Here is a 24252-nt window from a genome sequence, read left to right as displayed (position 1 = left end):
CTCAGCTCAGTGTGGATGCCATTGTCGCCAAAATCATCTACCATCTGTACTTCTCGAAAGACTTCTGTATTTCATGCACAAAAATGCAAACATCATTTTATAAATGTGCAATACGTGAAAGCCAACTCAACATGCTTTGAGATGTCTATTTTTTACATCTGATATTTGAAACCACACTGCTGATTGAAAATTTAAAAAGGAGGTTCACCTATGATGCTGAAAGCTTTCAATTTTGAAAGGTGGAAAAGAAAAAGCGATTTGTTAGTGTTAGGTAATAGTCTATACATTAGGCTCTAGAACGCACACAATGTCAGCTTTTGTGTCACTCAAATCCTTAACTAGCCTTTGCGACAGCTGCCTTTTCTGTGCTCCTGTGTATCAGAGGTACAGGAGTACCACAAACTAAGGGAGGAAAGGTCAAGATTAGGCAAGGGCTTCGTGCGCCTTTGCTTGGGCTTCTCTTGATCTTTTCACAGGTTAGCTCCTTTGGAACGCACACTGGTTAAAGATTTGGATGGCTGTAAAATCTGAATAGAATAATTTGAAACACCTGACAGTTTCACCAGTGTGACAGCTATTTATGTGATTATGAAAGCCTGCTTATTCTCAAGACAGAAAGTGCAGATCTCTGCCTCCAATGTCTTGTGGAATAGCAAAGAGAGATTCTGAGAATGATCATTTTTGCCTATTTCTTTCATAATTTAATTTCCTGGTTTCCAAATTTTGTTTCTCTCAAAGTAAGTTCCGCATGTGTGTACAATTTTGGCTGCTAGCAGTTTTTGCATCGCGGAGGTATTGTCTTTCACTTACCACAAGTAAGAAGCTTGTAGCATGTAGAAGTTCTACATTTATGTTCTTTCTTATGCGCATATATATTCGTGCATGCTTCACACACTGCTGTGTCATTACATTTAACCTTCAAATGCACTAAGTTGAACATTAATATATACTGAACACTAATATTACCACATACCGACTATGTCAAACTTGTCCGAAACAAAGAAAGGAAAAACTGCGTTACGAGACAACGTTGAAGGGGAAAGAACGAGGACAACACCACAGGGGCATAAACGTTTTTACCAAACAAAAACAATTTTTTTTACTTTATACACTGGCTACAACAGGCTCTAAAATAGATGTACCTACCAATCTGTTAAAGCTTTTGTATTCAAAACAACAGCCTGAAAGAGCAGTAACAGAACTGACAACTCTTGCTCAGATTCTGCCAATTGCACAAGCAATTGTACCAATTGTACAGGCACCGCAACACGCACACAACTCTGTTAGCGAGGCATACCAGGAGAGCAGCGGGGTCCGGCCGGGCCGGTGCGGCGCGACATCCGAGCCACAGCAAAGCAGAGACAACGAGGAGGAGGCGTGCGCCGTGCTGTTAGGGGTGAGCAGCTCCGGCGTGCCTAGAGCAAGCGTACCTACTGAGTGACACGGCCGCCGAGCTGCGGCGACTGCTCGCGGTCAGGGGCAGGGGCGACATGTCCCCCACCGAGGACACACGTGACTGGCTGGTGTTGGTGCCCAGGCCGTGCCTCCGCAGCAGCGTGTCGATGTCCACATCATTGTCGCTGTCCGAGTCGCTGTGAACGAGAAGGCAGGCACGGCATGAGCAACTGGTCACAGATCGTGCACTGAACACATGCTACTCCGAAGCTAGAGAAGTCGGGTAGCTAAATAGTTTGAGTGCATAACACAGCTGCATCAGAGCTGTTCCTCTACCTGTCCTCTGCGACGTCGGTGCCGGAGTCGAGGTCCTCTTCGAGGGCAGCCTGCAGGTCCTGGATGCGCTGGCAGGCCAGCTTGAGGTCCTGCTTGGTGCCTTGCAAGTCCATCTCGGCGTTCTCCAGCGACATCTCCAGCTCGTGGCACCGTTGCTGGGCTTCAGCCTCGCGGTGCTGCAGTGCGGTGCAGTCCTCGCGTAGCTCGCGCATCTGACGCTGCAACTTGCGGCAGCTCTCGGCACTCTGTTGCTCCTTGTGTACCGCCTGCTCCGACTCCTCCTGCAGTCGGCCGCACTGCTCCTTCAGCCGCTGCACCTGGTTCTGAAAGGAGAAGCGCCGACTATTGGCGTGACACCGCCTTTTCTCAGCGAGCATCAGCTATAGTCTACTGGCAAGTTCTGCAGCCTTAGCAACAGGTTACGGTATACAAGCTATGACACTCGCAAAGCTATGCCACTGTATGCAGCCCCCCGAAGCCCCAAATCTTAGACTGATGTTAGTATCCAACGACGCGAAAGGTACCAGAACGTTGTGCTAAAAGTGAAAATCATAACTGCATTAGTTTCAAATTCAATCTAATAATAATAAAATAATTTAAATTATTTTAAAAACCTGAAATCATGCATCTAGTCATAACACTGTGTCCAACAAATGTTTTCACTGCTAGTGCAGCACAAAAGTTTTTCGCTTACAAGATTTTCCTGCACTTGCTAGATGAAAAAGGGAGAAGCATCAAAGAAAGCCAATGAGCCAATATACAAAGCACCATTCCCGTGGAAGCATGACTTCATGAGGAGCAACGTGGTGGCTCAGGGACATAGGAGGGAATAATTTGATAACTACAACTATTCGCTATTAGGAAAGAATAGCAGGGGGCAGCAGAAACTTAGGTGGGTGCACGAGGTTAAGGAGTGCGTAGGGGTCAAGTGGAAAATGGGAGAGGCCTTCCCCCTGCAATGGGTATAGTAAAGCTGCTGCTGCTGCTGCTGCTGCTGCTGATGATGACGACGACGACGACTATTCGCTTGCATACAAGTGGACCGAGTTTGAGGGACGCTGCACGAGCAAAAATGGGGTTACTGTAAGCCATCGCAATGGTTCCTCTAAGCCATTCGTGTAAGGGGGCGAAGCACCTGGAAACAACCAGGGAAGCGATCCCAGCTCGTCATTCCCTCTTATGAACTGGATTTGTTAGTAAATCTCTTCTGTGCTTATGACAACGCAAATACGGACTGAATTCTGCAAGAGCTGAAAAAGGAGCTGTGCATACTGCATGTCTATAAATGCTAATCTAGAGTTTTATGCAATGCAGGTCTCAATTCTGAATGCTTTTGTACTTCATTCAGCAATTAAATTTTTCAAGATAACATATTTTCAACGATATGCTTTCCTGGATAATACGTTTTTTTCCCCATTAAAAAAAACAACAACATATCAACAAGGTTTTTCTTCATATGATGACACTGATCCTAGGACAGTTTAACATTGGGGCCCGCCCCTCCTTGTTTAGCTTGCTTAGCAAGACCATGCTGCATGTCTGCTTAAGCACAGCTGGCGTCGCCACATTTTTTGCATCCTTAAAACGGGCTAGTGCAGTGTCCACTTGACATGTGGCTGTAGGCAAAGCTTAGGCGTGAGATATCACTGTCAAACCAGTCCACAACCAGTCATCATTGCGGGGCGATATCAAAAAGATTAGCAATTGGTCAGCCAGCTCAACCCTTGCAGACTTCTGTGACATATTAAGCAACAGGATAGTGCAGTGTCCACATTTAACACGTCGCAGGCAAAGCTCAGCCATGAGGTATCGCTGAAAAACCACTGCACAGCCAGTTGTGTTTGTGGGATGACGTAAAAATGATTGGTGATTGGTCGCCAGCTCAGCTCTTGCCGAGTTCTATGACATATACCAAGCAAGAGTAAGCACTTGTGGCATTTTCTTTTCGGCTTTCGGATGTATAGACCTCACCTCCAGCCTGGTCTTGGCTGTCTGCTCCAGCTCGAGCCTTGACTCCAACTCGCGCACTCTGGCCTCGAGGCGCCGCACAGCATGCGAATCCTCCGCCTGGCTGGCCAGGTGGTCCATCTTGGAGCTAAGGTCGTGAACCTAAAAAAAAAAACACAATATATATAGCACCAGAAAATGATGACACTGGAAGGACAACAAATGCAGTATGTTCGATATTGACACACTCAAAAAGTTTGGTTTGGTCCTGGGGTTGGACTACCTTTACACGCTGGACATGGACAGTGTGTAAGTTCTTTTACGCTGTCCTTCACCTGCTATTAACAGCTATGATAAATAAAACACTGCTAGCACCAATGCGACCAAAGGGCACTGCCTCGTTTTCTTCTTTGTGCTAAGGAAAACTCAAATGACCAAGTCTGCGAGCATCTGAAAACAAACTATCTAACTTAACAACAGTTGCACGTTGCACCAATATACCATGGCCGAGATTTCCTAGAATTGAGAGAGTGGCAGTATATATGGCTTTCAAACTTCTACTGCAATGAGATCTTTTAATATCTCTGTGGCATCATGGTAATGTGCTTTTCTGGATGAAGCACTTTTTTTCCAAATTACATAAAAGCAGTTTCACTGCATACCATATCTGTTACTGCAGCCTTCCATTCACTAAGCATACTAGAACATTCCTTGCTCTGAAACCAAAACAAGTTGAACTAAACAGCCTCAGGATATCCAAAAGAGTAGATGTCGGTGCATGACACAAAGAAATATGTAACACAACAAAGACTAGAACAGATAGGGCACGGCCATACGGAGCTACGTTTGCCAGAGCGACAGGATATATTTTGTACGACTGAGCAGGTTGATCACATTGAACCATATCATTCACTCTTATAGACATTTGTCTGCCAACGAATGTTGCACGTGCATTGGTCCTTATATAAATGATATTGAAAGCATTAGATGATACCTTATTAGTTTAAAACACGTGAAAATATTGGTACAGACCCTGCACTGCCTTTATTGAGCCATTTGCATGCACAAACCAATTATCAAGTTTGCTCTATGCAAGTAAAACTTATTCCTGTTTTAAGAACACAGCTGTGAGCTTTTTGCTTGAAGCTAGCTGTGTAAGTGCGAGATGTACCTTGAAATGAGTTATTTATTTTTTTTTTTTTGTGCACAGGAAAGCAAGCAAAACAGTGAAAACTGCACACAGCACGAAGTGAAATGAATGAGGAGGGTGTTCTGAATTTAATAATTTACAGCTAAGCAAAAAGAAACTGAAAAGAAAATGATGAGGGAAAGTACATACTTGTTCCTTCAGGTGGTGCTTCTCAGACTCCAAATCAAGAATCTGCTGTGTCTGTTCACTCATGAGCTTTTGGTCATTTTGCATCTAAGGAAAAAGGAAAGCGAAGAGAAACAGGAACTGTAAAATGCAAGCAAGACATCACAAACAGAAAGCTAAAGCAAACCACCGACCCGAACTAAAATTCACCATCAAAAGCAGCTGGAAGCCAGCCACTGCCAGTGTCCAATAGCAGATCCTCGCTAATTTGGCGAGTCAGCCCTCGAAAGGCTACTAAAGTCGCTATAAGTAGAGCAAATGTCGATGAAAATCACCTCAAGGCTCACCCTGTCGGTAGCTACCAGCAACTTACCTCAACTCTATGGCATCGAAAGGTCTTCAATTTGGGTGCTACTAGATTTGCATTGGTTAATTTGGGAGGCTCCCAAAGGGTAGCTATAGAGAGGTACATCTAAACTGGAAGGTAGCCACCCAAATGTATCTTCAACAAGCTGTATAGTTTGCCTGCATGCCTATGACATGCACTTTATGGCAGATGTGCAAAATACTTTGGGTGCGTGGTCTCATTCTCTGAGCTTCACTGCTGGGCCATGGAAACTGCAAGTATTGGCTGCACATCATTCAGCCAAGGCCAGCAGTCCCCAGTTTCAGATGCTGCTGACTGCAGTGTTAATAAAGCATTGGTCGAGCTTAGGAACTTTGAAAAAATTATCATTACCACACAGCTCCCTTTCAAAAGCAGGAACTGAGTTGCCAGTCTTTCTTCTCATAGGTTCACAATGATGCAAACAGCCTTCGGCATTTTTCTGGGGCCATTCATCATTCTGTCATTCAAAAAATCGTCCATGTTTTGTAGTCCCTTGGTCGGCAATTTGGAGAGCTTTTAAAGCAGCATCAAATATTCACTATTTTCTTTCTTACAGCATAACATAGCGTGGGAAAACCGAAAGTGAGCACAAAAATTAGCGAAGAAAAGCATGCATCTAGAGACATACACAATTCCTCAACTCAGCCTGTAACTTATCTAGGGAACAGAAAAAAAAAATGCCAGGAAAAGACCACAGCACAAAGCAAGTTACTACTAAAGACACTGGGAGAGCCCTCTGTCCTGCAATGAGCTCAACTTTATTAATAATGATGATAGCCTGCCATGTTTAATAAATTGCCTGAGCCCTGCTTAGACACATGCACAAGACACGAGATTAGGAAAACAATCGGAGCTGCAAATGTTTAAAATAAAATTTCATGCTTTTTCAACTCACGGCTTCGTGCAGTTTTCTGCGACATGACTGCCACAAGCTGCCAGTCAAGCCCTCTGAAGCTTTGGAAGGCCTGCTATCTGTATTGTGTATTCTTTCTTGCACAATATATTGTGCTGCGACCGATGATGCATAGACAGCATACTTACGCAAGAAAGATGTACCTCACAGCTGCGCATTTACTGCTAACCCAATAGATAAAGAAACACATGTTCAAGCTGTGAAAGTTGCTTGCCTGCTGCACAGCCGATTTGTACTTCTTCATGAGCTCAGCCTGTTCCTCCTCCATTTCCTCCAGTTGTACTTGCAGTGCACCCTTCTCACGGGCAAGCTGCAGGCAGCGGGTCTCCGCCTGCGACGATACACACGAGCACATCATTCATGGGCCACGTTGTGAAGACAGTGAAGGCAGTGAAGGCCTCACCCACCTCGTTCTTGGTGCGCAGCACCTCTTCCAGCTGAGCCTGCACTTCCTCCAGCTCCGCTTCTGCCCCTTGGCGGGCCTTGATGGCCGCACTCTTGGCAAACTCCGCATCTTCCAACTGCACCAGAAAGGGGACAGGGGAAGCGCGACGCATCGTGATGCACATGGAGGCTCATATGCTTTTCATAATCACACATTTGTCTCAACAGTAAATGTGCCATGGGTCTATAGAAGCTGTTATGCAATACTTGTAAGCCCTAAGAAGACAAACCAAACAAAAGCATTCAACACACAGGTACCGCCCATTTAGCACCTGCCGCATCACTGGAATTAATGGTACAGTGGACTCTTAACCTTTTGCAGCACACAGCATGAAACAGTCAAGCTGCCTTTCCAGCTTTTTCTCTCCCAACCTTCCTTCATCAGTTTGGATGAAAAATAAAGGCAATAATATCATTATTATTAAATGATCTCTGCTGCAAAAGGATGCACAAATTTAGGGAGTGGTTGCTATCCCTTTGTCATCACACAGCTTCATTTTCAAAATTTACCAATACATTAAGCAACCAAGTACTACCAGAATCTTCAGGAGGCCTCTTGGTGGCTACATCGTTAAGATACAGTAAAGTTTTGCTGCACAGTGACTTTAGTACAACCTCGTTAATTCGAAGTCATCGGACCACGAGAAATCTTCGAATTAAGCGGGTTTTCGAATTAACCGAACACACCAAGAAATAAGACTTAGGCAAAAAAAATTCGTTGCAGGAACGTGTTACCTTTATTCGGCATATTTTGAATTACTACTGAAAGTAATCAGAGATGCTGGTTTGCCGCGTCCGGTAGTCTGCGGCTCCTAAGGTCATGCTCTCGAGTTGGTCAAATAGACGAAGCATCTCTGAACTTCCACCGCGGCACTCAACAAAACTGCGGATAACGTTCAGCGATCCGATAACTTCACCAAAAGCAGGTGCTCGGGGAGGCTCGTCGGTGTCGTCGTCGCTATCGTCGCTGTCATCGCGCATGTTCGTACCAGCAGTGATCTCACTCTCCAAGTCAGAGTAGCCAGTTGTAGAGCTAGGTCATTGGCCTTCTCCCGCAGTAGCGTTCCATTGACGGGAAGGTGGGCAGCGTTTGCTTTCTGCAGCCAGCGAAGCAGAGCAGCTTCCACATCTTGATACGTGGGAGCCCGCACTCGTGACCGCTTCGAAGAATAGGTCTTGCCGTAAGCCTCTAGTATTTTTGACTTGTTGCTCAATATTGTGGATAACGTCGAGAGGGGCACGCCATGCCTTTTGGCCAACTCGGTCTTCGAACAAGCGCTCTTGCCTGCTTCCTGGATCAAGCAGAACTTCTGCTGCAGCGTTAAAGTCTTGTACTTTGGCATTTCTGCACTGCTACGGTCACAAAGCTAGCACTTCTGCACAGTCCCGCCCAAAAAAACGGCACAGTAACCGACCCCTAACCACAGCGCACAACACAAAGAAATGGCGCAGGCGAGACCGGCGTGGCGGTGGTGGTGGCGTACTTGCAGCATCGGAGGCACGGGGGAAGAGTGGGCGAACCACACCAAGGGATGGAGTGGGGGCGAGGTCACGTGATAAAAACCGGTATGCCCGCCGTGTTGCAGTGAAGCATGTCTTCTCCTTTGCAGGCGCGTGTTTCGGCGGTGTGCGAGGTGCACTGTGGACCGATTTTTGTGCAGAGAGTGCTCCGGCTGGGGCGCTTCGCCTATAAATCATCACCATTACTATGTGGCTTTGCCTCGCGGCTCCGTAGGGCCGTCGTTTCGCCGGGTTTGCGGCGAAACATGGATCAGGCATTGCCGCATAGCAGTCCAAATTTTCGAATTAACCGGGCTGGCGCAAGCCGCCCGTTCGAATTATCCGGCCAAATTTACATTGGAAAATATGGGACCGCAGAAAACCTTCGAATTATCCGGGATTTCGAATTAACCGAGTTCGAATTATCGAGGTTGTACTGTATATGCTGCTAAACCCACAGATCCTTTGCAATCTTTATGCACCAAACACCAGCTCATAGGTTTCCGTGCATGTTGCCTGCACCGTAATGGGCCCACACCCTCAATAACTCAATCATTGACAACGCTCTGAGGAGAAGCACATAATTTGTGGGCCATCAAGGCACATAAATAATTATGGGGGACACTTTAGCTCCACCTTAATAGCATGGGCATAGACCCAATAGCATAGGCTACCACCCCATATATAAATCCTAGCTTTAACCAAGCCGTACAAATGTGCCTTGCGTAGCCTAGGGGTCACGCATTCAACTCAGAATGCGAGGGCCCTGGCAGGCTGATTATGATATCCCCCTCTCCTATAAAAGAGGAGGCCTGAGTTGGCAGCTCTTGCCGAAAGTAATGTCAGGCAACCCTGCGTCCAATCATTGCGCAGCCATGTCAGCTGCCAGCTATCACATGCAAGTGCCATGCTTGTGATTTTTCGCTCAACGCTGATGCCAACAATGCCAATGACAGGCTTTCTGGAGAACAGGGACTTTAGCGCTACCGCGTAAAAACAAAAAAACAGTGCCCGCATGCCTCGGAACCTAGCGAATGTTCGTTGGCAAGAAAGGAAGAAGGAAAAGCTGGCCGCCCCACCTGGTTCTTGAGCTGGCGCAGCATGGACCGTGCTGCCTGTCCATTGCGGGCTGAGTCGAGCATAACCTGGGAATCCTGGAGGAGAGCGCGAGTGCGGCGCAGGTCACGGCGCAAGCGCCGCTCCACCTGGGGGTCACGGGGCGGCGGCCTCTCACTAAGCTCGGCCAGGCGCCGTTCCAGCTCCTGGCGCTGTCGCTGCAGACCCTGGCGCTCCTCCTGCTCAGACTCCAGCAGGGCCTCCATATTGCGCAGCTGCAGAGAGAAACACGACCGGGCCGATAAGAATGATGAAAGCACACAATCGTGGTTTAGCATTCGGGCCTGTATGCATCTCTCCACTATGGTCAGCCGCTACATCTCACGGTGCTGCCTTGTGTGTTGCTGTTCTACGCTGTGCCCCGTTATGTAGCATTAAATCCTCAACAACACAAAAGTGGACTCGTGTGAGTAGAGATGCCACACTTTGCCTCTGATGCCTGCGATCAGTTGCCCTCAGTTAAATGGCTTGAGATGCCCGACAGACATCGGATTAGGATCCCTGCGTCCGCAGAGGAACCTAGGCATTGACACGAAAAGAATGAAAAAAGGTGATGAAAGAGATGGATGAATCCGCCTTTTTCACAAGGCCTTTTTTAATCGGCGCAGCCGTAGCTGATTGTGGAGGCCATGCGCAGTTCATATAAGTGACAGCTGTATGCGACAGATGGCAGTAACTGTCAAGTTCACACATGGCCACTTTGCAGGCGGCTGTGTCTCCCAAGCACACTTTCAACCCCTAGCAGATGAATTTTCAACCCCTCCCAGAGGGCACCACATTTTGCGAAAAAGGTGGACTGAGACACCTGCAAGGCTGGCAAGAGACTTCCTCTCTGAGTAATTCTGAAATGGGGTCAGAAAGGCAGAATAGGCAAAAAAAAAAAAGAAGAAAGACTCTTCCCTGTAATGCAGTTAAAGGTAATGTACAGTAAATAGTTGGGAGCAGACTGGAAAGACACAGAATGAAAGATGAGGGGAGGGGGATGTCATTTCAGGGAAGCCAGCCAATAGTAATATGAAAAGTATTACTAGGAATGCTAGAAAAGAATTTCTAGCATTGTTCGGTTTGGTTTGGTTTGCGGGGTTTGACGATCTAAAAGCGACTCCGGTTGTGAGAGATGCCGTAGTGGACTCTGAACATTTAATTGTACCTTTCATTTCAATATTGCCGCAGACCCCTTTTTAATACGAATTAAAAGGGACCAAAAAACTTTTCTTCATAAAAGCACACTTGAAAACAATATATGAGCAGGCTAGAGGTGTCCAAACATATACGATTACATAAAAATTTGCAAATGTTAAAACAGTCGTCCACAGAGAATAATTGCATTAAATAACTACAAACAGACAGACCATTTAATGCCCTACGAGTGAAGCGAGCTGAAAACTGAAAGTATGAAACCAGCTTATGTAGGTTCTACTTGAAAGTGGCACTGGTCTAGTCTTCTCCCACCATGGTGGCGCAGTGGTTAAGATGCCAGACCACTGTTATGGGGTAACTGGGTTCGAACACGACTGCCGGCGGCTGCGTTTCGATGGAGGTGCAACGGAAAGGCATCCATATGCTGCGCGATGTCAGTGCAGGTTAAACATCCCCAGGTGGTCGCAATTACTCCGTAGCCCTCCCCTACCACTTTTCTTTCTTTCTCTGTCCACTTTCACTCCCACCTTCCTCCCTTTTCTTAAGGCATGGTTCAGGTGTCCACAAAACAAGTGTAACAGATACTGCGTCTTTCATTTCCTATAAACCAACTTAATTTAATTTCATCTTCTTTTCCAGTTGTTTGTCTCATCTTTGCCATGGTACCCCACAGCAGTGGCAATTTTCGTATTTTTACCCTGGCGTTTGCTTTCCATGCTGTTTCGAACACTTTGCAGCTACCTAACACTGTAACCATGAGTCTCTCTCTTATCTCCCTCCATTTTCAGCTTGGCTGTTATACACTCCACAATAAGGCACATCACGCGCTTTTCCACACGATGCAGGCATTGCACATAGCGCCATATATTTGGCCATCTTAGCATCGCGATAAGGTGTCATGGCACCAGCCGTTTCAGTTGAAAAATTGCTAAGGAGTTTTCAAGCCTCAAGTCAGATAGGGGTGGACTTTCTCATACATGCCTTCTTTTTAATAATGTTATTTGTTGCCTGAAGGCATAAAGGGAGTTAGGAAAGTAAAAAGGGGGCTGTGAAAAAATGAGAAATAGTAGGCCAAAGAAGAAGTGGCGATGGGCCCCTGCGTCCAAGCAATATATGAGGATGGGCTGTTTGGTGGGAGACCTGCTGCTGCCAGGTATTGAATTCTTCTTGGCTTCAGTGGAGTGGAGCGCATGTCAAAGCGACTTAGGCTATGATCATAACCTCAGCCGCTTTGAGACGCCCCTACATGCTAGGCTGCAGAAACTGAGCTGGCACTCATCTACACGCACCTCATGTTAGATCCCTCTCTTGCTCGCCATCACGCTTGATTAGCTAATTTCATGCAGAGAGGCGCTGCAGTGGCAGCTCCAGCCAGTCCAGAGTCATCTCACAGAAGCGAAGAGAGCCTAGCACACATCTCTGTGCCAGTTATGATGCGTGTGTGGTGCATGTAACGTGGGCACCAACACCTCGCTGCTACATATCTGGACACCGTGCTTGCATCTGACCTGATGCTACATGCATGCAAAGACCGGTCCCTGCACATGCACGGGCATGTGGGCACGCAGCAGTGTGTGTGGAGTTGTAGTGTTGGATGGACGCGTGCCGCGATGCTGTTCCAGAGGTGGTATATCGTTAAACCAAAACCATGTGAACAAAGCATTCTGCAAACTTTATTCACTTCAGACAGATATTCGGTAATTTTGAAAACCAAACTTTCCGATCAAATTGAATCTTGACTATTCAACAACATCCAACTGATCGAATATTCAAACAGGATTAGGTTTAGCACAGCTGTGCAGCAAATATGTTAAAGACATTTTCGTCCCTGCCATTGAAGTGCTTGTATAGCGTGCCATAGGGCTGTAGTGCTGCAGTAAGCATACTTACTATGTATATGATGATGTTGTAACTATACAATAACTACTGCTGAATCTCAGCCCTACAGTGGCAGCGTAGTAACTGGTAGTCAGTGTTTACTAATAGCTTTGGGCAATCTTTAAAATGTGAATATTTTATCAACAAATCCACCGTTTTGAGACACTAATTCTAATTCTATTTTACACTCCCACACCACACCCACTTTGCATCTTTTCCTTCAAGCCATCCATTCAAAAACCCCTTCTCACTGAGATGTACCACAGATGTACTTATACTGCTTTTGTTACCCAGAAACGTAACAGCCTGCCTGGAGAAACATGCTTCACTGTTTCTTTAGATCTGCCGTTAAGAGACCGGCCTATGCCTCAAGGCTGCTGAAAAGTAGGAGCTCGACATGTCAGGGTGGCCCACCTTCTTGGCGGCAGCAGCGCGTGCCTCGTCGGCCTCCTCGTCACGCTGCGACAGCTCTCGGCGGTGCTCCTGGCGGGCCTTCTCGAGTGCCATCTCAAGCCGCAGCTTGGACTGCTCCAGCATGGCCACCTGGGCCGCCAGGTCCTCCAACTCCTCCTCCTGGTCACGGCTCTTGCGCTCAAGCTCCTGCTTGGCGCGCTTCAGCTTCGCCACCTGTTAAATAATAGGCCATGATCCCATTCAACATGCTTCCCAGAAGCAAGAGAGCAATCGGCGGGTATGATCAGGGCAGTGCCAGAACTGAGAAACCAATAAATAGTGGCACTACATGTGATGATAGCCCAATCTTACATTTCTGCGAGATGTAACAAACAAGGCCGAAAGGTTGTACCACTCTCGCGCTTAACCTGGATGATGGCAGGTGGCAGCACACGAACGGTGCTTACAAATTTTGGCACCAGCCAGGACGGAGCGTGCGTGTGCCTTCGTTATTAGCGTTATGCGTCAGGTCACAATTGTGTTCGTACTTGGTTCTTGCACCTTTTCCCAGGTAATTATTATTGAATCCATCACTCGTTCTTGCAGCAAAGGTGCACGGGCTTTTTTCTTGAACTGTATAACAAATATACTTTTTGGCAGTGAAGATTCGAAACTGCAAATACATAAAAGATTCTCAAGAAGAAAAATATCGACTCATTTCATCTTTGAAGAACATGAAAACTGTCAAAGCAACCAAGAACACTAACAATACATATCGGGAGCCATGACTTTCGTCCACAGCCTCCTGTCATTATAGTATTGAACTGCTTGTGCAGTTCAATCACTCGACCTAACCATTCAATCAAGCAAGCGATATCCATGTTTCAAGCATTTGATCCTTACTGCATTTCTCCAAAGCAGATGCTGCGCGAAGCTATAAATTCTGTTCACTAATTGACCAGCGATACTATTCACACTCGAAAACATGGGCATGGCTCTGTACTTCCCAGCCACTCAACAAGGATATGCGTAATCCGTCCACTCTACGGCTGAGATGAACATGGGTAAAGTGAGCACACCTCTTCCTCCGCGTGCGTGCTGAAGCTGAGCTCGTCCAGCTCACGGCGCAGGCAGTTGACGCGGTCGTGCTGAGCATCCAGCTCTGCGCGGCAGCACATCAGCTGCTGCTCCAGTGCCTGCTTCTCGGCGCACAGCAGGTCCTTGTCGCGCTGAAGCTTCTCGCGCTGCTGCCGCTCCTGCTTGAGCCCCTCCGATGCCTGGCCCAGCTCACTGTCGAACTTGCGCTGCTTCTTCTCCAGCTCAGCATTGCGTGCCATGTGCTCCTCGACAAGCAGCTTCAGGTCCTGCAGCTCCGCACTGAGCTTCTGAGCCTTGCGCTTCCACTGGTTCACTGCCTGGCGCCCTTCGTCCAAGTCAGCCAGGGCCTCACTCAGCTGCAAAGATCAAAGCCATGGTTAGAGCTTGTTTCGACCCCTTGCTGTAATCACGTACACAGCTGAATGAAAGTGTTACATCAGAGACGTTTTCTCACAGATAAAGAAGCGTGCCCAGGCTAGCGAATGAAGATGGCTTAGCTTTCCTTGCACGCTCCACCTATGCAAGACCTGCAAGTGAACTTTATAGGTCAAATTCAAAAGGATAACAATCCACTCAGACCATAAAGCAGTGGTTTCAAGCAGTACACCTGTTGCTGCTTCACTGGTCATATTTAGCATCAATGTAACACCTACATATTACACATACTGTCAAGCGACATTATATATACAAACAACTTTATTCCAGGATGCATTTGAAACTTAGTGTGCGATCTTCAGAACACTGGCAAACAATGATGATAATAGGTATACAAAGGTGGAAGAGGTTAAAGTTTGCGCATCATGCTTACAGCATACCAACATATACAAATGAACAGAGGGACAAATGGCGCATTTTTCATCAGCAATTCTGAATGACCGCTTACAGAAAAGGCCCACACAGGCTACTTGTACACAGTGAACTGTCAAAATTAATGTCCTGCCGTAATGCACAAGCAGAAGGTTACCTGCTCAAATGCAATCCAAAGCTTGAAATTATCAGGTGTAATGCATGCCGTAAGTAACAGAGATCTTTCTCACCCTCTTCTCAGTGGACTTCCTGGCCATCATCTGCTTCTCCAGGTCATCCTCATGCTGCTGGTTGAGTTGGCGCTTGGCCATCTCGGCCTCACGCAGCGCCCGCTCGTACTTCTGCTTGTAGATGGAGCCTAGAAGAGGAAGGAGCCGGAATTAGGTGCACACTTTGCCTTGGCACGAAGGCAGCAGAGATTACATTTTTACCAGTACCTATTGGCATGCTGAGCACTTATGTCGGCTTCCAGCTGCTTCCTAGCTTTGTCGACAGCATGTCTAGTATATATTTATAGCAAAGGACATTGAACTTACATAAGCAGTCTTATTCAAAACGTATTACGCTATCTTCCCAGGGGATCTTAACCCACCGAGTCTCCTCTCTCCACAAAAACCATAAATGGGTACGCAGAGTGTAGAAGAATCCACTCCTAGGTGAGCAACAATTGCAGGCAGTGGCGGCCAGCAAGGCTCCCAGTGCCTCCACGAATATTCCTAACAGGTTGTGCGGAGCCTGCAACAAAATGCTTTCTTCAAAGCTCTCTACTAGGATATTCCTAAACGCACCCCCCTACCATGTCCTTATTATGTCGGACAGCAATGTCCAGTGCAGGACATAAGGCGATCGCCAAGCGGCCGGGTATCTTGTGATTGCCCCCAAGCCGCCTTGGTACGAGTGCTATATAGTGCTCATCTGTTCTTGACAGTGTCCCACAACAGTTTAACTTGATGTTTCAATTAGAACGAAAATCAATTTTGAAACTGGGCATGACATGTAACACACCTATGCACATAGAAACGGTATGCATCCAATGCATGAAAAGAACTGCCCAAGTGGTAACTGTGGATTGGGAAAGGTGAATGCATCACTAATTGCGTTGGGATTTAAGCACATATGCAACTAAGGACATCAATCGCCAAACACACAGTGATTATATGTGCATAGTGGAGAAGAACTAGAATAATTTAACGCATCGCACAATCTTGTTTTGAAGCTTTGCTTCCTTATACAATGGAGACCATATTATATGTAACCGCTTATATTGCAATACCGGTTATAACGCGGTTTTTGCTGGCCACCGGTTTGCCTCCCATAGGACAAAATGTAAAGCCATACCGTTTATTATGCGGTCGCGCAAAGTGAAATACTGGTTACAGCTGGTTTTGGAATACGCTCGGATAAATCGCGGAGCAGCAAGTGCGCTTCCCTGCGCTGCACCGGGCTTCCCTGCCTGATAGAGAACATCGCACCACAAGTTTAGGGCGCGACTCAAGCACGCGCGCTGCTCGTTTCCCCTCCCTCAGTCTTCACGCGTTGCTCTCGTTTTGCGCAAGATTGCGCAATAGTTACTCTTTTCGATGTCATGGGATGCCACAACAGCTGAACTAAACATTAAATGAGGACTATAAACAGCCTCACCGCAAAGCTTGTTTTCCAACCAGACATTTTCGAAAAGCCTTGAATTCATTGTGCGAACAAAATGAGCCAAGGATGCTTTAGCATATGGCGCGCAGCGCGACTACGGAGGTTAATGCGACCGCCTTCGCGAAACTGGGCATGCATTGATAACAAGCGCATAAGCACTTCCGCGGAAGGGGGCGTGGTAGTTTTGGCGGTCGCGCTACGCGCGGTACATTGTGCAGCGAACTCAGCGCGTTGCTTTTTGTTCACTGATTAATACGGCCTTTTTAAATGTGAAGCTACCCATCTGGCGGGTGTTTTGACCTGAATAAATACAGTGCGAGTCAAGGCAACGCCAAGATCCAGATCCGGGTGGCCGTGAAAAGCAGCAAAATCTGGCATTTTGATCATGGTACAATCTGGTCTCAATGACAAAGGATAGACACAGTGTAAACTAGTGTAATCACTAATCAAGTATGAGGTGCGAAGTACACATATGATAACTTTACAAACGTTGACAAAAACTACACCGCTAAGAAGGTGCATGAATTTAACAAAGTTTGTAACCTTAAAGGAGTATAGAGTATAGAGACTTCATTTTTAGGTTCGTGTTTTATCTTCTGTAATGATGTGCATGACTTTACTGTAAGCTGATCATCTCGTGATATTAGCCTACGGCCACTGAATAATTTATAATCAAATTTCTTTTTTCACCAGTTTCGGTTTCAACAGCTGAGCGATGGCTGTGTCGTTAACGTTAAGTCGAGGTCAGTAGCGATGAATAAAAGAGCAATATAATCGTCCCTGTGTTGCTTTAATTCACCAGAACACTAAAGCCTGCCTGCCTCTAGGACGCGAGTTGAAAAATGTGATGAGTCGGCGATTACATCGCTATTTTTCATGCCGCGCGTGACCTAGACATGATTGTGACGTCACAGCCAACTTTTGGCTGCTGAAACCGAAACTGGCGAGGAAAGAAAATTCAATTTAAAATTATTCAGCGGTGGTAGGCAGAAACCGCGTGGTGATCCATATATATATAAATGTTTTACACATCATTAACATGAAGGAAAAGCCCACCAAAGTTTGCTGTCTATACCTCTATAATTTGAGAGCGAAATTCAATGAATCGCAGAACTGAGATAAGTGCACCCAGGGACAGCGGATTGTAGGGGCGCACATTGTCTCCTTACAAGCGGAATACATCCGTTATGAGCTTGCTCTGCATTTTTTTGCTTTTACTACATTTACAAGTTTATATTCTTTACCAGTTCTTGTTTTCTTATTTTAGTTTTCTCTTCTTTTAGTTTCTATTTTATTTGTTTTTTTTTGTATTTTTAATTTTATTATCTGCTTTTTATTTATTTCATTTTACTTAGTTATTTACTTTTATTATCATTCCTATTTTCCCTTTTCCCTTAGCGCCCTCCAGCGTCTTTACGCTAAACAAGAATTATAGAGACGTTCGCATGAAGTTGGCCGCTGGCGCAGAGCAGCAGTAGTTAGCGCGTTCAGGCGGCTCACGGAAGGATATGGTGGTTCGAGTCCTAGCGTGGACACTGCGCGCTTGTTTTTCTTATCAATGATTACTGAGGATACGCTCATGATGACGCTCCGAGCGGTAGGCAGCACGTCGACGCCCTGATGACGCGCCACTCAAGAGGAAACAACGGCTTTCGCCTTAAAAATCTAAACTTCTAATGATCAGACTCCGTCCGTGCCTACTAATAAGCAGCCACACCTGACACCGCGAGCGTCACCGGTCCTGGGCATGCGCCAGGCAACCTCGTAAATCTGCCGAAACGTGTGGGACAACGGCGCACTCCCGCCACACAAATCTGCATCGTAAATCAGGCCATCACTGCCATGACACCCGACGCACCACGGCCGGCAATGTTCAGGGCGACAAGAGACGGCAAACGCCTCGGCACGACCATCCGCAAGTATAAATAAACGATGCGCGACTATAAATCAGACCCCACGACAACAGCAGAGGCCAAGCTCGACTGTTGTGCTTTGGCACTGACAAGGCCGAAGAATTTCGGAACAAGGCGGGCGCGAAGAGAGCGTGGCAGAGAGCTTGGGCGACGCGAACCAGACCTCCCGCGGAGACGGCAGCGCGCACTTGGCAGTGGCCATGGGCGACGCAACACCTCGTCAATTGGCGGTCGCTCATCGGAGCGCGGTTGCTGGCCAGAGGATGACGGTGCCAAACACTGTCGCCGAGGCGCTTCTTGCCTCGGACACCCGGCTCTGGCGTAAAGCGGTTGGCACACCTAACGACGCCTGATATCACCCCTCAGGGCACTCGTGAACAAGTTGAAGCAATGTATTCCCGACAAATGTACTACACAGCCATTGATTGTGAGAATGCGCGAACGTGCTGTGAGCAGGTTGCTTTTGCGTACCGGCGACGCCACCGCCACCGCGTGCGCCCTGTGCATGCGCAGATCGCCATGAAAGGCCAGCTTGTGTACGAATCGGCGCGGATTACGCTCAATAGAGAGATTTAGCATACCGTGATCCGCGATCCGCCACTGTGACCCTCTACCGCTTGTGGGCGGGGTGCACAAGCTGATTGGTTCCGATGCGGCAGGTCAATGTGCCGACGTCAAGTATGTGGCGCCATCTATCGGCATCAAAGTGATCTGGGCATGAGCAATGGAACGCGCGGTGGCGGATCACGGTGTGCTAAATCTCTCTAATGTCAAGTGCCACGCCAGCACCGTTCACTTTTTGAGCAATTCAGTAACCAGGTTCTCAGTTTAGCTCCCATAAAGTCAACCAACAAGCTTCGGTGCGAACTGCTATTATTTACTTATTCATGCTGTAGCCAGTACAGGCACATACAGAAGTGGGTTAACGTAGCTATGGTAGGATAGCGCAAAATATAGTATACGTGCGGGAGAGACACGAAGGGACAGAATGTATCGCGCGTCCTCCGCGTGCTCCGTCCTTCGCACATGATCTACCAAATCGTAAGACCAATTTTCCGCCTGGATCTAATTTGTGGACGCGCGTCGACTCGGAAACAATGCCGCCTCCGACCACGGGGATCGTGACCACTGGCGGCGACGACAAACGAGAGAAACGGCCAACTCACCGGCGGCTGAGGCGTCGTCCTCGTCCGAGACGTCGCCATTGAGGTCGGCCGAGCGGAGCATGCGGGTCTCCATTGCCTCCATCTCCATGCGGTCCTTCTGCTGCTGCAGCTGCGAACAGCGCGCCTGCCAGAGAGCGGGAAAGCCCGACGAATTAATTAGGCATCGGGTAACTTGCACCGAGGAAACACCTTCTGCGCTCGAGGAAGATAGGGGCACGGGTTCGTCTAATAGGTAACATGAGAAGGGATAGCAGGTTCCCTATACGCGCTCCATCCCGAGACCATCACTTGAAAACAAGAGAGCCATATTTTCCACTAAACTGCTTACGCAGAGCGCCACAGTCCTGTTAATTTCCAGCTGAGATTTTTCTCGGCCGCAGACAAGTCTAGGCCGGATTTCGGAAATAGCCTGCAGGCGTGATAACGAAGAGAAAAACAATTGTTCCGGTCATACCTTTTCATTAACAAACGACGGCTTTTACAACGGCAGCAAAAGTTTCCCTAAACAAACAAAAAAAAAACAAAAAAAAAGAAACGAGAGGCCAACATATGCTTTTACGCCTTAGTCAGGCCATCTCACTTATCATGAGTTGCAAATTGCTCTCCCTACATCATCATCAGTGGCACAGGCTTGGGTTAACGCCCTCTGCTTTACTTGCATGCTCGGTGGGAACCCTTTTCGGGGAGAGCGGATCGAGTGTTACCCGGTTCGCCATTTGGCGGAGTATCGCGGAAGGTTACCCGTGAAATCGCCATAAAAGTTTGCGTGAAATAAACGGCAGCGTCGAAAGTGCATCTTCTGAGATTGGGCGACCTACAATGCTTTTCTCGCGACTTTCTCGGTGCGCTATATTTGCGTACCTTCGGGCCTGGATGCAAAACATTGTATCCCGAAGCGAGTGGGTGGCCATCTTGTCAGGAGAACAAAGATCGCTGGACGCAAGAACAACGGCGGCACTATGCGAAATGGGCGAGCGGAAAAAGCACGGAGTAGGCAGCAGCGGCTGTGCTGTAGCACCGAGTGCCAAGAGGCACAGCAAAGACAGGCTAGCAAAACAAAGGCGGGTGCAGTTAAGTAAGCGAAGCAAGGCGGGAGGGAACAAAGGCTAAAAATGCCCCAGCAGCGCCGAGACAGGCCGGTGTCGTTACGCCACCGGCGGAGGAGCAGAAAATAGTGGCGCGAACCGAACGCCGGCGTGCGTGGGAGGCAATCATCGGTGTCGCCGTGTGCCAGCTTGTAGTCACTGTGCGGGCAGCCTGTCGCCAAGGCCGGGAGGGAGGAAGGAAAGAGGAGGACGGAAGGGACGCTGGAACACCGCTTCCACATAGGGTGCGGTGACCTGAAGGAAGCCGAAGGAAGCACGCGCACAGATATTTCGCGCAACTTGTACACCTTGCTAGAGAGCGCACGACAGCACTGAAGTTGTGAAGCGAGGCTGTGGAAAACCGGGGGGAGGTAGTAACGACCAAGAACATGGATGGTAGAAAGAGAACACTCGATCGGGTTCCGCCATGCATCGTGATACCCAAGAGCGCTAGATGAATGCACACGTCAAAAAATGCTTCATACAGCTTCTTGCTTAAGCTTTAATTTTTAAGATGACGTTTCGGCAGGAGCCCTGCATTGAGAAAGGCAGGGCTCTTGCCGAAACGTCTTAAAAATAAAACTTAAGCAAGAAGCTGTATGAAGCATTTTTTGACGTGTACACACGCGCGCGCGCGCGCGCGCACACACACACACACACACACACACACACACACACACACACACACACACACACACACACACACACACACACACACACACACACACACACACACACACACACACACACACACACACACACACACACACACACACACACACACACACACACACACACACACACACACACGCGCGCGCGCGCGCGCGCGCGCGCTGCAGGCAGGATGCGAGCCTGCGGCGGGAATTATCTTAGTCCTCTGCAGCTGAAGAGTAGCAGGTCCCGGACCGAGCATGTTTTCCTTCGAAAACACTGCGAGCCTGGCGTAGACACAACAGGCTTCGTCCCTAGCCTGTCTCAGAGATGAAGTTCGCTAGATGCCGCGACGAAAACCCAAGTGGGCCCGAAAGCGACGAAAGCAAGAAAAAGAGGGCACGCACCTAGGAGGCACATCTTGAGCTGTCATCAGCTGAAGGGGTCTAGCTTAGAAGAGCGCTTGTTACGGAAGCAGGGGTGAAGCAGTCGTGACGACTGCGCGTTAAGGTGCCGAGCACGAAAGTGGTTCGGATGGTAAGAGAAGCAGCGGGCGTGTCTGCGCATATGCCGTGCATTTGGACGCCCCACTCGCTGCCCCACCTAAACGCCTTAGTTGTTCCAGTGTTTGTTCTACTGGCACCCACATCCGGCACCTCGCTGCCACAGGTGTCACTCAGAGGTGGCCGCCTGCTATCGCACCCCTGACAGGGCGACGACAGAAATGCACGAGCTCGTCCCCCCCCCCCCCCCCCCCCTTCTCTCTCTCTCTCGCGCGCGCCGAAACTTAATTAAAGCGGAGCGTCGGGCAGGGATCTGGCATCCGCAGCGCGATGTGGAATTCGGCCCGCAGGCCAGCTGGCCGCGGTCCCGGCGCCAAACCGGCGACGGAGTCATAGCAGAGCGTTTTGTAGCACGGTAAGGCAGCAGAGAGACCGGAGAGGGTACACCACCGCGACAAGCTCAAAGCACGTAGAGAAGCCTGTCTCCTCCGCCCGCGTGTAACCAGAGAAAAGGGGGGCGGAGATGACGCACGGCGGCTGGCGCCACGCGCAGAGTTTAACGAAGCGAAGAGCGAGGTTCGCCGAAGATACAAACGTGCACTGCGAGCCAAGGGCGAATGATACGCATTCGCTCTACCTGCATATATGCAGAGCAGGGTCGGGCCCTGAACGCGGCACGCACTAAAACGGGGCTGAAGCTACACTGCTCGCGGAGACCGCGCGTGGCGCATCGCAACCTCAGCAAGGAGGTGGGTTATTTTGGCGCATCATTCAATGCAAACACCACATTATCCATGCTTCCCCCTGTGGCGCCCGACGTATCAACAGAAAGCTCAAATTTTTAATTACATTTCACTCCACCCCGCCGGATGGCGCAGTGGCTAAGGCACTCGATTACTGTTCCCAGGGACGCGGGATCGAATCCCGGCCACGGCGGCCGCTTTTCAATGGAGGCGAAAAGCAAGGCGCCCGTGCGCTGTGCGATGTCAGTGCCCGTTAAAGAACCCCAGGTGGTCTAAATTTCCGGAGTCGTCCTCTACGGCATCTCTCATAGCCTGAGTCGCTTTGGGACGTTAAACCCTACAAGCAAACAAAGAAACAAATAAACAAACATTTCACTCCTGCTCACAGAAATCCGTTATTGGCTAACACAGCTGCAGGAGCGGAATGTTGCATAAAATATTTGTCACGGAAGGATAAAACTGTCAGCTGGCGGAAATTCAGGAAGTCCGGGGAATGATAAATGCGAGCAAAACGTAATCGTAACGGCAAAAAAGTCCAACATTTCTAAATGTTACATAAGCAAATGATGCCGCAGCTTCGAACATTACTTTTGATTTGTTGTGTACGCCTGCGTATTTGATCCCAGAATAATTTTACAATTTATAAGCCATTAAAATTGCTAAAATTATATTGTGTCCTAAAGGCCTAGTTTTTCCAATCACCTTTTTATAGTGATGCAAATCAAGTACGTCATTGATATCCTTCACTACAGTCTACAGCCTAAATGGTTGAGCACTGGATTAAGTAGCACAGCTAGCATTGATTGGTGGTATTGATCGGTCGGCTAGACACGACAACGGTACAACGGTTCCCGATGAACCAGCAGAGTGAAGGTAGACAATGCTTCCAGGTACACTCTGTACGAACGGGGCTAGGAACTGCATTCACATCCAGTTGCGCTGCCTTTCTTTTTATACACTGCATGCTGCCGTAGCGGCGCCTAAAAACGGGCGCGTGTGACTGGTTTAGTTTGGTTTATCGGGTTTAACGTCTGAAAGCAACTCAGAGTATGAGAGACGCCGTAGTGGAGGGCTCCGAAAATTTCGACCACCTGGGGTTCTTTAAGGTGCACTGACATCGCACAGCACACGGGTACCTTGCTTTTCGCCTCCATCGAAAGGAAGCCGCCGCGGCCGGGACTCGATACCGCAAACTTGAGTTCGGCTCTCGAGGGCCTTAAAACACTGTGCCACCGCGGCGGGGAGAGCCCGTGTGAGGTAGCAGAAATGTAGTTCTGCATACGGGCCGTCAGGGTAGGACATCACACGAGCCTGGATTGTGTTTGCGTACGTACACATCTTTGCGGCGAATGTTCCCATATAAAAGAGTAACAAGAAACTTGCAAACGGTGTGCAGGGCTTGTCAGCGGACCAAGTGGATATACGTGATTAGGAAATTCGCAGGGTGACCGCACTCCGCACGGGACAGGCTCAGCTGAAGGGATACGGGACAGGCATCTGTCCTCCAGGGGGCGTGGTATCAACAGAAGCAAGGGTGATGGCGATGATGAGGAACCATCGAGACAAGAAGTTGCTAGATATCCCTGCGCATGCATTGTTATTTATACGAGAAATATTTTACTTGCTTCTTTCGCTTCCTTTTACTTTGCTTACACGCGTCTTATAGTGCCCAGCACTCGAGGCGGGTATAACAATGGCGGCACATCGAGGCCAGTACACAACGGTTGCCTTGGAACCTTATTATATGAGAGTTAACGAAATTACTTGCCAATAACGAAGCCATTTTGCATCGGCTCTGCATCTGCAACGCTTGATGTCTGTCATATGCAGATGAACTTTGATATTTTTTTTTCTCTGTGACAATGTATAACGAT

At 48.2% G+C, this 24252-nt stretch overlaps 1 protein-coding gene across 2 annotated transcripts in view; it reads right to left on the bottom strand.

Moving 5' to 3' along the window:
• The window catches only part of LOC146196234 (unconventional myosin-XVIIIa-like), a 199476-nt gene that overhangs the window by 4110 nt on the left and 171114 nt on the right, over positions 1-24252 (bottom strand). Inside the window, exons 22-32 of one of the 2 annotated variants that reach the window (XM_084598128.1) lie at positions 19397-19520; positions 14901-15028; positions 13845-14219; positions 12787-12999; positions 9318-9569; positions 6702-6815; positions 6509-6625; positions 5018-5101; positions 3703-3840; positions 1732-2054; positions 1431-1592 (exon numbers count right to left, since the gene is read on the bottom strand). In XM_084598128.1, coding sequence (XP_084454254.1) covers positions 1431-1592; positions 1732-2054; positions 3703-3840; positions 5018-5101; positions 6509-6625; positions 6702-6815; positions 9318-9569; positions 12787-12999; positions 13845-14219; positions 14901-15028; positions 19397-19520 — 2030 coding nt within the window. The remainder of the gene's footprint in view (positions 1-1430; positions 1593-1731; positions 2055-3702; positions 3841-5017; positions 5102-6508; positions 6626-6701; positions 6816-9317; positions 9570-12786; positions 13000-13844; positions 14220-14900; positions 15029-19396; positions 19521-24252) is intronic. The other variant, XM_084598129.1, reaches the window with a different exon arrangement.

Source organism: Amblyomma maculatum, chromosome 3, assembly GCF_055883805.1.
Source record: "Amblyomma maculatum isolate TAMU_Amacu chromosome 3, ASM5588380v1, whole genome shotgun sequence".
Taxonomy (NCBI): Eukaryota; Metazoa; Arthropoda; class Arachnida; order Ixodida; family Ixodidae; genus Amblyomma; species Amblyomma maculatum.
Note: the sequence above shows the minus strand (reverse complement) of the source record. Positions and strands in the feature narration are given on the sequence as shown.